Below are 13,245 nucleotides of genomic sequence, written 5' to 3' on the forward strand. Positions count from 1 at the left end.
GGCACAGTGCAGATCGCACGCGCCGGCCGCCCGCCCGGTGCGGTGCAGCGCAGCGCGGGGGGCTGGGAAGCGCCCGACCGCGGGCAGGCAGCGCTGCGCTGAAGCGAGCCCGCGCGCTCCTGGGCCCCGATGCAGGTTTTTACAAGTGTCTTTATAACGGGGATGTTTATAGCAACAATGCGGCAAAGAACGTACTGACGCAAACGCGGAGAGACAGGGGGCAGCGGCAGCGGCGCCCCCCCCCCGCGGCCTGCCTTCCGAAAGCCTTTCGAGGGCTCCTCGGAGGAAACCGTTCCATTAAGAACTGCTTATACGCAACTGTAATAAAAGGTGTCGCGAGCCTGCTTCTCCCAAGGGTGCGCGTCTTTATAAAAGACGTGGTGTCTGCGGCGGTGGTGTGACGTGCCGTCAGAAGCCCTTAGAGCAGGCAAGGCTGTGCTCTGTGAAGCAGGTCTGGAGTCTCCTTTTCCGTCAAGTGGGAACAGAAGGAAAGAAAAACTAAATTTTCTAGACTTGATGGGTGTTTAACATATCAAACATGTAGTTCAGTACCTTTAAGCAGTTGCTGCTAAGTTGTGTTTGTATGCTTCTACGTAAAGCTCTTGGCCTTCACATGAGCTGCGTTAACTTGCAGCAAGTCTTTTGGTTTGGAGTTCTTTTGCTTGGCTGGCTGGATTTTTTTTCTTCTTCTTTTTCTTTCTTTTTTTTTTTTTAATGTATCTCATAGATAAGAGTCAAATCATGAATCCAAATTCATGTTGTGGTCAGTTTCATAACATTTTAGGTCTTAAGTTTTTTTTATGACTGTTGTTAAACTAAATTGTGTGCTTTGAACTTGTAAGCCTGTTTCAAAGAACTGGAATGTGGACTTGAATTCAATTTTTTTTTCTAATCTATTTTCTGCCCCTATCAGAATTGATTTGTACTGTCACTTTCGGGTTAGCCCTAGATTCTGTATTTGCCAGGATTCTGGTAGCTGTTTTGTTTGTACACTGCTTTAAGGAATTTTTGCCTTTTTTAAGATGTAGATTTTGGAACTACCCTGCCCCTGAAGAGATGAACAGTTTGTAGCTTGTGTGAAAGCCCCCTCATGTGTTAGGACTAAGCACGAGCAGAAGGGGGACATAAAACGCCCAACCTGCGGGGAAGAACCGCCCGTCCGGCGGGCCGAGCGCCCCGCGCCGCCGCTCGCGGGAGCCGAGTCGCCGTACCCCGAGCAGGGCTTCTCAGAAACAAAGCCCACAAAGGAAGATAAAATATACTTTAAATAGCAATACAAGGCAGTACATGTGAGTTGATTCTCTACAGCACAATAGAGCAGCCCAGAGTGACTGGGGATTACTCATGGGTTTGGGTTTTTTTCCCCGTTCCTTTCTTGTTCCTGTGCTTTAGCTTACAGGAACGAGTGTATATTAAACAAAGGATAAACTTGCATAAGGGTATTTATCTCTCTCTGGGTAAAACCCATACTAAGACATGAAAGGTAAAAGCTGCGTTAATTACTCAAGAGGGATTCAAAGCTCAGCAGTTTACTAGGATTGAAGGATTTATTGAAAAACAGTGGTTCTCATGTGTAACTCCAGGCAATAAACCTATTTAATTAAAGGCTTAATCTTCTAGTTGACATGTTTGCTACTGTTCCAATAAAAAGCTTCATCTGTAGCCAATTTTTGTAACTATACAAATAATAGTAGAATCCTTAATCTTTGTTCTTTTTTTAACTGTTTAATTGCATTATGTTATATTATAAATATTTAAAGGACACTTGTGTCTTTAGGAATCAGAGGCATTAATGAGCGACGTTCCAATTATTTAAACTCAGGGCAATGTCTTTACCTTTTCCCTTTTCAAACAAAAGAATGTTCTTTTTCACTTGATGCTTGAATTGATAAGTGTTTTGTATTGAGCAGCAGTTCTTTAACAAATTTGTCTCTTCGAGCTATATGTGTGCACTTATCACTCTTACATAAGTAGCATTCATTCAAGTTCATGCAAAATTAGATTTTTTTGTAAGACTCTTCATTTCAATGCTTGCTTCTTAGTCATGTTGTATTATGAAAGAGCAGATTAGAAAATACAGAGGGGATGGTAAGAATAGTTAAATGCCTGGATTATTTTCATATGATAAGATTCTGTAATGGAACTAATATAAATGTATTTAGCTGAGAAAGGAGGAGGAAGAGAGAATTATTGAAATGAATAGAAAAATGATATTGTGAAAATAGATCTCTTAATCCTGTTTCAGCAAACAAGAAGTGAGAGGAAAATGCTATGTATATGTGTGTTTTGTGTGTGTGTGTATATATATATATTTATATCTCTGTGTGTGTATATACACACACCCCTATATGTATATATATAGACACACATACACACACATCTCTTGCAGGAAAATCATTCCTCAGGATTTTATTTTAAGGATCAAAAAGTTGCGAGTCCTAGAGTTCATAGGTATACTAGCTTAAGGCTGTCTGAGGTTAATCAAAACTCATGCTTCTCAGGTATAAATCAAGAAGAAAATTCTGCAGTATTCTATGGTATAATATTGAAAAAATTTGCTAGGCAGCTACATTATTACAAACAGGTGTTGGTCACTGCTTGAATCACAACTTAATCCAGTATGGTGTAATCTAGTGATTTAACGTAACAGTATCTTTCAGCTACATCTTTCCTTTACTGAGCTAGAGTTTAACTCAGGTCTCTAATCCAGCAAATACTTTGTCTTTTAAACTTCTGGTTTTGGATGGTTTCCTTGAATCACATCTCTTAATAGAAATTTAGTAGAAATGTTTGCTTTATTTTGCTTCAGGTCGGGACTCATCGGGAAGAAAGTGTCAGCCTCAACAGCAACCATTCAGTTCTTCCCAGTACAGTTTCTGGTCAGAGCACAGAACTAAATCATAAAACACAAGAAAGCTACAGAGGTAACTTTCCTGCAATATTAAATGCTGAATAAACAAGGTCTGTAATAACCTGTAGCCATTGAGGGTGTTGATCTTGATAAACTTGGATCAACATGGACAGGGAATAGTGATGTGTATAATGCTGAGAAATGAAAATTAACTTTTTAAATTTTAAATCCTGTAAACTGCCACTGTTAGGGATTCCTGCAAGAATTCTGAGAGCATCCCTTTTTCAGACTTCTGCCAATATAGTTTCAGCAGAAGTTTTTGCATTATAGCCATGTTTTTCCAGTTTGAGTAGCCATAATGCCACTTGCAATACTGTAGCCAGAAGGGTTGCAGAGTTGATTGACCCCAGATCTCAGTCTAACCAATAAAAAGAGGCCTTTCCACACCAGTTTATGATTCTCTCTTTTTTTAGCCTGAAAAAGCAAGTTATAGAAAAGAGAAGCCAGGTTATTCATTGGCATGCTTGCATCATTTAGGGATGTGTGTTTTGCAAATTTGGCAGAGGCACAGGCCTCTGTCTTAGTGTAGATAGTGCCCTTAGATTTGCAGCTCAGATAAGAGATGCAAATTTTCCTACCTCGCTAAATACATTTTTGTCTTTTACAGTGTCTTTTTCAAATTCAGCTGTTAGTTGCTGACCAATCTGCTCTATGAATTATGAACCCTTTACAACCCCATGGCATATGTCCAAGTACAGCAGTTTTGTCAGAACTTCTGTTTTGTTGCTAAAGCTCCTTGTGTTTGCTTCCCAGGCTGCTGCCCCGGCCTCTTGCTGACACATTCCTTGCTTGAGATTCTCTCACATGTGTACGGGGTAAAGCATCGCTCCCATGATACTCATACAGCTCTCTGCTTCCTTGCAGCCTTGTCAGGTGGCTTGCAGAGCCAGTCTGTGGCGATAGGTCCAACAGAAATCAAGTCTGAACACAAGGAGAAGGATGAAAATATACATGAACCCCCCTCATCGGATGACATGAAATCAGATGATGAGTCCTCCCAGAAGGATATCAAGGTTTCATCTAGAGGCAGAACAAGGTGTGGTACTAACATGAGACAGAGAACTTGTCCTTAGTTAATGTTCTGTATAAGTTGCATGTTGTTGTCCTTAACTTTGATAAATGTATTTCAAAGCTTGTTTGTGACCTTAGTGCATATATTAATATGCAGCTGAAATTTGAAGATAAATAGTCTACAGTATATCTACCTATTTGAATACAAGATTGAGGGTTTTTCTGTAAAATTGCCTGAAAATTGTACGTGCACTTATGTTAGTGCCATGCCTAATACCTGCCCATTCAGATAAATAGTGTAAAAGATTCAGAGGGTCCTGCCCCGTGCAGAGGATGTGAGTGTTAGAGGTCTGTAATCCCTGGTACCCGTGCCAGGGCTGCACTTCTGGAAGGGCAGCCACTACTGATGGAGAGCAGCAGCCTGATGTCCCAGGTACTGGGATGAATATGATATGTAAATGTCGTTTTAAACATTTTTTCTTCTCCCAAACTGTAGACAAATAACCTGGACAGAATACTGAATAAATGCTTCTGGATATGCCTGAAACAAGCTTTGAAATTTGAGATGATGATAACCCACGAACAATCAGAATTTTGTGACCATAGACAAAATACAGAGCCTATACTATCATTTGTATCTAACAGCATTTTCATGTATTAATTTTACTAGAACAGAGTCTTTTTTAGCACAGTTATAGTCCTATGTCAAAAAAAAAAAAAAACTATCCAAATTAATATCATAATTTTAAGTGAAGTGATCCAAGAATTCTAAGTGCAACTGTTAGCTTTGTTGGGTATTAAAAGAACGAAATATTTCTAAAACTGACCAGGCAAATCTTCAGTAAAACTAAAACTTTTTTGTAAATGTATTAAATGGAAATTATTCGAATGTCTTTTTGTATGAAATGAGTTTTTGCTGGTTTCCAATATCTGTTAGTTAAAAATGCATTTATTCCTCACCTGAAAAGATGGCTGAGTAACTACTGGAACAGCCATCAGTAAACAAGTGCAGCAGTAGTCTGAGTACAGCTTCTTTTGCTTCAGCAAGGGGCAGCGCATTCCCGCTGTTGTTCCTGAGGAACCATCTGTAGACAATATTCTGTGGATATTCTCCAGGAAGAAACCATTGAATATTTATTTTCAGGAAAATCCAGGAATAGCAAGAATTATCTCGAGTCCTTAAATATTAATAGATACCTAACTTTTTTTTGGTGAGAATATAGCCAAATGTGATTGTGTTACGTAAATATATTTTAATATGAAATAGATTAAATGGGAAGCAACTTAAATTCATCAAATGAGAGTTTTGATCCAACAGGGACACTTGTTTTGAATGCTAGTGATATTTCAATGTATTTTTATTTATACTTTCTTGCAGCAGTACTAATGAAGATGAGGATTTAAACCCAGAGCAGAAAATAGAAAGAGAAAAGGAGAGGAGAATGGCAAATAATGCTAGAGAACGTTTGCGCGTACGAGATATTAATGAGGCATTTAAAGAACTTGGTCGTATGTGTCAACTTCATTTGAAGAGTGAAAAACCACAGACAAAACTGCTTATTCTTCACCAGGCTGTGGCAGTCATCCTCAGTCTAGAGCAACAAGTGAGAGGTGAGGGGCCCGTGGCTGTGCTGTGGCAGCTGCGGGGCGGCTTGCTTCACGGAGCAGTTTCAGCCTCTTTTTTAGTGTGCCTCATAGCTACTAAAATATTTGATTTCTGCAACATGTTGACGTTCTTCAGGAAAAGCAGAGGATTACTTTACGAAAAAGGGGGGTGGGGTTAGCTTTATACTTCCTATGATCCTTTTTTTCCTCCTATGCAGTTAGCCACCTTTGCCTGTGTTTTCAAAGTAAATTGGTTAATTAAAACCTTGACATATCTTGCTTTAAATTGTAAGAAGTGCTTATTTAGTAGTACAGAAACTTTAGCAAAAAGAAGAGATCTAATTTAAGATTAACCCTACATAATTTGAATATTAAAATGCAGTAAACTTAACTGTTTACTTCAGTTTTTGCATTAAACATATGCTAGGGAGGAGGAAGGAAGCCTGCTGGTACTTAAATTGAATGGGGGGGGTGGTTTGCATGTATTTTCATTTCCTGAATCCTTTAAATTTTCCAGAAAAGAAATCATAGGCTCTATTGATAGCTACAGAAGAGGAATTTTTTGCGTGATTTTCTCTTAAGTAAAGATACTTCTTCTAGAAATCATGTTGAAAATACAGTTCTTTAACTGTTCCATCCTTGTGTGCTGGTGAAGCTATTGTTGACCTTGAATTCCATTTTAAATTTATATTTTATTGACCTGGCTTTTACTGGAGTGAAATTCACTGTCTCAGTCTGAATTCTTTCAAGGTGTTGTGGAGAAACAGTAGTTACTCTGCAGATGAGATACCAGCTAATGTCATGGTAAAGCCCTCTTCTAGCCTCTCTGAGACCTGGATCTTGGGAATTTTTTTGGTCTGAAAATGCTTGTATTACTCTAAAGATCAGGTGAATATTATGAAGAAATCAGAAGAACATTAATCAGACTTTTTATTTTTCAGTGATTAAAAACATCATGTCCGTATCCCTGCTCCCACAGGGTGTAGAATCCACCTAAAGCTGCATGTTAAAATTAAGGAGATTGTTTTTAGCCTTGGTCAGAGGTGGCTTCAGAACCTTGTGTCTCTGTTAGAAAGCTTCTTCTATATGTACTTGCAGTTAATTTAGACCTATTTTACAGACAGGTTAAATCAAGAGTTATCCCTTCCTCCTGTTTACACCGCAGCTTCTACTCTCGGTGTGTTTGGAGTCGGTCGCAGGCAGACGCCTTGCCTCTTGTGAGGGAGGCTCTGCCTTCCCGCTTTATCCTACCAGTCTTTGTTTGCACCTGCTCTGCTCTCGCCTAAGTTTTCTGAAACAAAGTGGCCAGAGTTTTCTGTGCTGTTCCAGATTAGTTTTCACCAACGCATTATACAATGGCATAAGCAATTTCCTCTCTCTGCTGGTAATGCATCCTCTCATTCTCTGATTGCTGCTATCCAAAATAAAACATCTTAGATTCGAAACTTTAACTGTAGGCTAGCACTTTCGTCTCCATTTGCTAAATAACTGAAATCAGCTTCCTTTCAAAGTTTCCACGTAATTAAATCTTCTTTAAAACTTCAAGGCCAGCCACATTTAAACAAAGAAAACTGTAATTAAGAAAAGTTAGCGGTTTTTATCCAGTAGACTCTCTGGGAGTGATCATCCTTGGGAATTCCAGTAGGAGGCTGTTGTTAATGATTTGGGTGAAAGCAGAATTAAGTCTGTGCAAAATTGCCTATGTCAGATTAGCTAGAGAAACACCCTGTAAAATGCACAAGGGTCAGCAAACTGCAAGTACTGAAGGTGCATCTAAATAATGGAAGAAAAGGACTAAAAGTTCTTGGGCTGAGCTTATACTGTCTGCTCACAGTGTTGGCAGGCTTTTTACAGCTAAAATTGTATCTGCAATCTTAACTTGCAAAAATAGAATTTACTGACAGCTAGAAAATACCTCAAAATGTTTGAATTCAGCATGCACTGAGATCAAAATCGCTTGTTTTAATTGACAGAATATATTACATATCTTTTGCATGTCTCTTTCTGGCCACTGAGATTTAAGTCTTTTATTTCTGAATTCATGAAAAGCCATTTTGAAGAACAAACAGTTGACTTTTAGAAGCTGCCATTATTTGATAAATAGATCCAAATCTACGTCTATGAAGCTAATTGGGGAGGTGGAATCATACTGATGGAAAGTATTTTGATTGCTAGTCCACAGCTGGCAATCGTTGACTTTATAATATGAAAGGATACGTGGTAAAAATTTCTTTAGCTCTGGATGAATATCATCATATTCTCTTGATTTTTGAGTGAGATGGGCACAGACTTTGGGATATAAAGAGAATCAAGAAATCAGAAACTCAGAATCAAGAAATTCTAACTTCTGGCTTCTTACAGCGGGCTAATACTCGAGGTGAAGAAAGAAGCAGTGACATTATTAAAAGTACTGTGATGCCGCTAGGATTGGTCTGGCTTTAACATGGCAGCAAAACACAACAATCTCTCTTTTACTACATTGCAACTCACAGAAGATTTTTCTGAGTTTGCAGTTTAGCAACTTTGTGACAAGGCGAAGCACTTTTTTTTTTTTTTTTTAAGGTTCCTGAAGATTTATGTAGGTAGCTACTAAGTTTTTTGTTTGTTTGTTTTTGTTTTTTTTTAATACCTGTTCAGAAGATGCTTGGTAGGATTTTCAGTAGTGCTTGTTTGCTGCTTTAGACACCTGCTTTTTTTAACACGTGGCCGTAAGCACTTCGGAAATGGAAGCTGCATAAGCTATTTTTACTACAGTGATTAATGTATCAATGTTCCCCTTGGTATTCATATAGGACATTAAGAATTATTTTTCTATTACAGAACGAAACCTAAACCCTAAAGCAGCCTGCCTTAAGAGAAGGGAAGAAGAAAAAGTTTCTGCCGTATCGGCAGAGCCGCCAACACCACACCCAGGAAGCCACCCTGGCCTGAGTGAAACTACCAACCCTATGGGTCATATGTGAACACCAGCCAGGTACAGCTCTTGTCCGGAGGGGTATGGCTCTGGCAGCAGTCGAGCTGATTGCTGCTTTTTATTCTCCAAAACTTGAAAGTTGTTGAAGATAATGTGTTTATTCTTGGTAACTGAGCTGCCACTAGCAAAAATTTCTTACTGCCACTAAATACTTTTATACCTCTGAGCAAAAGCATGCAGATTTGTGTTTATTTTTTAACTAAATTTTCATAGGTTTTTGCTTTATTTTAATTCTCTTCATTTGCATGCATTGTTGCTGATGGCTGCATCTCTTGGCTCAGGTGGCCTTCTTGGCATGGCATCAGAAGAATAGCTAATGGCTCTGCTAGATAAGCCAAGAATAATGGAGATGAATTATACATCTTTAAGTGGTCTAAATATCACATTAGTTCATTTAAAAATCCATGTATTGTTTCCCGGTGCTGATTCAAACAGTTAGAGCGACTTCTCATCTCAGACAAAGAGGGTTGCTATCTCACTTAAGGCCGGATAACAAATGATGATTTTAACTCATACCATTTGTCCAATGGGATTGCTAACTATCTTAATGCACAATCTGTTTTAGTGAAGATAGCTAAGATATTTAAAAAGCAATGCTTTCAGCTTTGCAAGACAAACTGGTATTTCTAAGTACCCCAGATAGTCACATATAAGAGAGTTCATTTAAAGCATGAAGATGGAGAGGCCTTACAGGATTTTTTTTTGTAAGTGGAAAATTTGTTTTTGACAAAAAAAATCCTGGATATTCTATGTCTTTATAACAGTACAATTTTTGCCACTTTTTATCAAAAGAGAGATGTTTATATCAGGTTCGATGCCTTTATTTTGATCTATTACCTTCATGAAATTTTATGGTGTTTTGGGAGGGTTTATTGTAGTAGTGTATATAGATTGTTTTTGCTTCTATTTTAACTTCAGGTAAAGGCAGGCATCTTGCCAGAATGTATCCCATGGAAGTTTATTACTGCCTGGTGTTCTTTTCAAAACAACAGTGGCATTTAAACTGAGCCCTATTGGAGTCAGTATTTGTATTTTTTCCTCCCATTCCTTACAGTCAGCTTCTTTTTTTTTTCTTGGCTGAATGTTTTTAAGGAAAACAAATATGCCTCAAATTCCTTTAATTTGTTTTATTTCATACCAGTGCAATAAGCTACTTCTAGTTTGTCAGATAATTCTTGATTTATAGCAGATTTCTGTATTGTGTTTGAAATGAATCTTGTTACATTAATTAACTACTTACAGAAGTTGATTATATCGCTGTTTTTACAAGGCACTTTCAAGAAGAAAATAGGAAATATCAATAATTTTGTTAGGTGACTAAAGGACAATGTTAACATGCAAAGATGGTAGAGGCTTATTAGGTAGCAATGCAAAGTGTCAAAGACAAATCAAGTTACTGTTTTTTAAGTCTCTGAGTTTTGTAGATTCTTATTCATCCCATCTCCAAGAGAGTCTAAATATAATTTTCCTGAGAGTGAGAGTTCAACCCCAGCAGCTCTCGGAAGAGCAGACCATTAACAAGCTTTTATTGGTTGACTCGTTAACTTCTTGCATCCTTGTTAGAGAGAACTGATATATAGCAGTCGCGGTTTTTTGTAAATGGAGCTAAGTTGGTGAACTCTAAGGAATTACAGGATAGGTTATTCTTAATAGCCTTTACGTTAGAATAGTGAAAATAATGTATTCCTGTTTTTGTAATAATCATCCCTAGTATTTTAGCATATGAAGATTCTAGTAACTTCCTGGTGGTGTAGATGGAACGGGTTTGTTGATTTAAATTCAGTTCATAGCAGATAGATTGTTAGTATTTGAAATTTCAAGAAAGGTGGAGATGGAGCTGTCTTATCTTCCCCATCAAGAGATCAGAGAGATCCGATAGTTTTCTACAGTATTGTCACCTGTGCAGGATATGCTCTGGGAAAACGGATTTCAGTCTCTCAATGCCACTTTCTTTTGCACTTAACTGACTGAAAATGCCATAAACTACATTTAAATTTGTTTAATAGTGCTGATATTATGTTTCCTGCTGATTCTTTTCCTAATACCACTCTTTTATCCCAAATTTCATGCTAGAATTCCAGAATTATTGGTAGGATACACAGAAGGTGACCTTTCTTCACAAGGACACAGACAACTAACATTATATGAAGACACAAACCTGACAGGAGAAAACACTTGAAGCAAGAAACCCAAATGCAATCTTATGATCAAAGCTACTGGTCAACACCTGCATCAGGACTGAAGATACACGATCTTCAGACAGAATTTCAGCCCATGAAATACTCTGAACATATCATTCTGTTGCAAGCAGTGTGTCGCTTCTGCACAATCAGAGACTGTTGTGATCTCTCCACTCATTGTGGAAGTTGCCTTGTGCCTAAACTGAATTGACAAATGCATTGTAACTACAAATTTTATTTATTGTTATGGAACTGTAAAGGTCTACATATAAAGGGAAAAGTTAACATGTTAAAAGCTGATAGAATTTCAGCTGGATGCCAGCGTTTACTAAAGCTGTTCACATTCAGAGAACAAAGCAGTGACAACCGTCGACCCGTAGCATTCCCAGCATACCTATTAGTGTCTTAAAAAAGGAAGGGAAAAGTCTTTTGTTGTCCTTTCCTCTCCTTTTGCCATATGACTAGTGTTTTCCATGCAATAGGAAACTATTCCTTGGTATAGCTTTTTTTTATGTTATTTTTGGTCTCTGGTAATCTGAACAGTTATGGTCATAGTTACCCTTCCATACTGAGCTCCATGCTTCAAGCCAGTAGGAGGCATAGTGAAGGCTGCAGGCAGGAGCAATACTATGACCATAACATTACTTGGATTTAAAAAGTGATTTTTATTTTCCCTCAGACTTTCCTCAAACTTTTTTTTTTTCTAATTATAAACAAAACCTTTTTAGGCTTCTAGGCTTCATAGTAAAGCTTGTAATGTGAAGTGTAAATTGGGTGGGGAGAATCTACTTTGTTAGAGTTGCTTTGTTTTCCAAGCAGTAAGTACTACATATAGTACATGTAAAGTGTTAGCTGTACGTAAGCACAAAATGCATTAAAATACAAAGGAGATTTTTTTCAGGCTGTAATTTTGGTGAATAGTAAAATCCTAAATTCACCGGGGCAGGTAGTGTGATGACATAACCACCAGTAAGGTGGACTACATACATAGTGGAATATAAGAGCAATGGTCACCAATCTTTCCTTACTGTATACATTAATTATCTTGTCATTTTGTATGGCTTGTCAGTGGAGAAAAAAAGTCAGTGTGAATCAAATGCAAACAAACGACCCCCTCCCAAGCCATATTAGCATTCAACCATTAAATGTTTCTCCACCAGAACAGTGTCCATAAGTATTCCTTTGTCACAAATGTGTTGAAATGGTTAAAATCCCTTTGAACTTCCATGGAAACTGTCTTCCACTGCAATGACCATGGGAGGAAATTTGCTAAGCCAAGGTTGTCGGAGCTATTGTTTATATATTGCATCTTTCACTGGCAATTGGTTCGCACACACAAAAAAAGGAACAAAACAATAATTTTTATGAAGTCATTTAATTTGAAAGAACAAAAGATGGATTCTTAAAATAAACTAATGAATTTAAGCTCATGTTTTGGATGGTTCCTAACAAACCAGTTTGTGAAATTAGCGGACTCATTTCTATTACTTTAATTTGCATATACCATCAAATAACATCTGATTATATCTGTGGCCTTGTTCTTCATTTCAGTGTTTATCAGCTAAACAAATTTGTTGCTTATGACGTGTGAAAGTGATCACGTGCCACTGCCTGGCCTTTTTCCTTCTAAGCTTGTTGTCTTTTTGGCTATATTAGACTTTGCAGTATGCCCAGAAGCTTTCCTTCATAAAATAGAAAGAAAAAAACATTTGGCTTATTTTTCACTGTAGCTAGTCTTTTATACAATAATCTTGTAAGAAAATTTCTTGAATTCTAAATATTACTCTTTCTAGATTTTTGAAATCGAAAAAGTTTTCAGTAAAAAGTTTCTTACTTTATTTTACTATATTAGGTAGTAAAAATGTAGGGTTATTTACCATAACCTGTTCATTAATATCAGAAATTTACAATAGCATTGTAAGACCATAGTAGGGTTCTAGCATACCGTGTAGTACCTATGGAGTATTGTAAGAGCTAATTGTCCGAGATGAATTGCTTCTCATCTTGTTCTCCAGTTTCCATTGTTGGTTTATTGCAGATTTGTACCCTGTGTCAAATTTCAAGGTATTGCTGATAAACCTTTCCAACCAGCAGCAAGAAGTTCAAAAAAATTTCTGTCAATGTAACAGAAAACACTATGTATATAACATTTATGTAGCAATAAATGTGCCATCTTTTTTTAACATGGTAAATCAGTGAGTTTTTTAAATTTCTCTCTCCTCTTAGGTAATGTGTTGCTTGAAAACTACTGGCAAAACAGCTTCCTTTATTTGAATAAAACCTAACATACGTTTTCAAACAGCGTATGTTTATTCAGCATAAGTTGCAGACACAAAAAGCTCTTGTTGCTGCTCCACAACAAGCCAAGTTGAAGCTAATACAGAAATGCCCCCCCACACACACCCAAGTTCAAGAGGAGCAGCAGATAACCTGCACTTGCTGCTGCACAGAAAGGGGTTTGCACAAGCAAAGAGCAAACCGGGAGCAGAAGCGGCCCCTCTATGCACATGCCTCCGACTGCCTCGTGGTCCTGTGCTTCACCTGTGCTGAAGGAAGGTTTCTAA

General features: G+C 37.8%; 1 protein-coding gene across 7 annotated transcripts in view; it reads left to right on the plus strand.

Moving 5' to 3' along the window:
* The window catches only part of TCF12 (transcription factor 12), a 184,538-nt gene extending 171,674 nt beyond the window's left edge, over positions 1-12,864 (plus strand). For 6 of the 7 annotated variants that reach the window (XM_067305579.1, XM_067305582.1, XM_067305580.1 and 3 more), the window contains 5 exons: positions 2,810-2,924; positions 3,776-3,947; positions 5,301-5,533; positions 8,348-8,501; positions 10,575-12,864. In XM_067305579.1, coding sequence (XP_067161680.1) covers positions 2,810-2,924; positions 3,776-3,947; positions 5,301-5,533; positions 8,348-8,490 — 663 coding nt within the window. In that variant the 3' untranslated portion in view covers positions 8,491-8,501; positions 10,575-12,864. The other variant, XM_067305584.1, reaches the window with a different exon arrangement.
* The last annotated feature ends 381 nt before the right edge of the window (positions 12,865-13,245 follow it).

Source organism: Apteryx mantelli, chromosome 15 (genome assembly GCF_036417845.1).
Source record: "Apteryx mantelli isolate bAptMan1 chromosome 15, bAptMan1.hap1, whole genome shotgun sequence".
NCBI lineage: Eukaryota > Metazoa > Chordata > Aves > Apterygiformes > Apterygidae > Apteryx > Apteryx mantelli.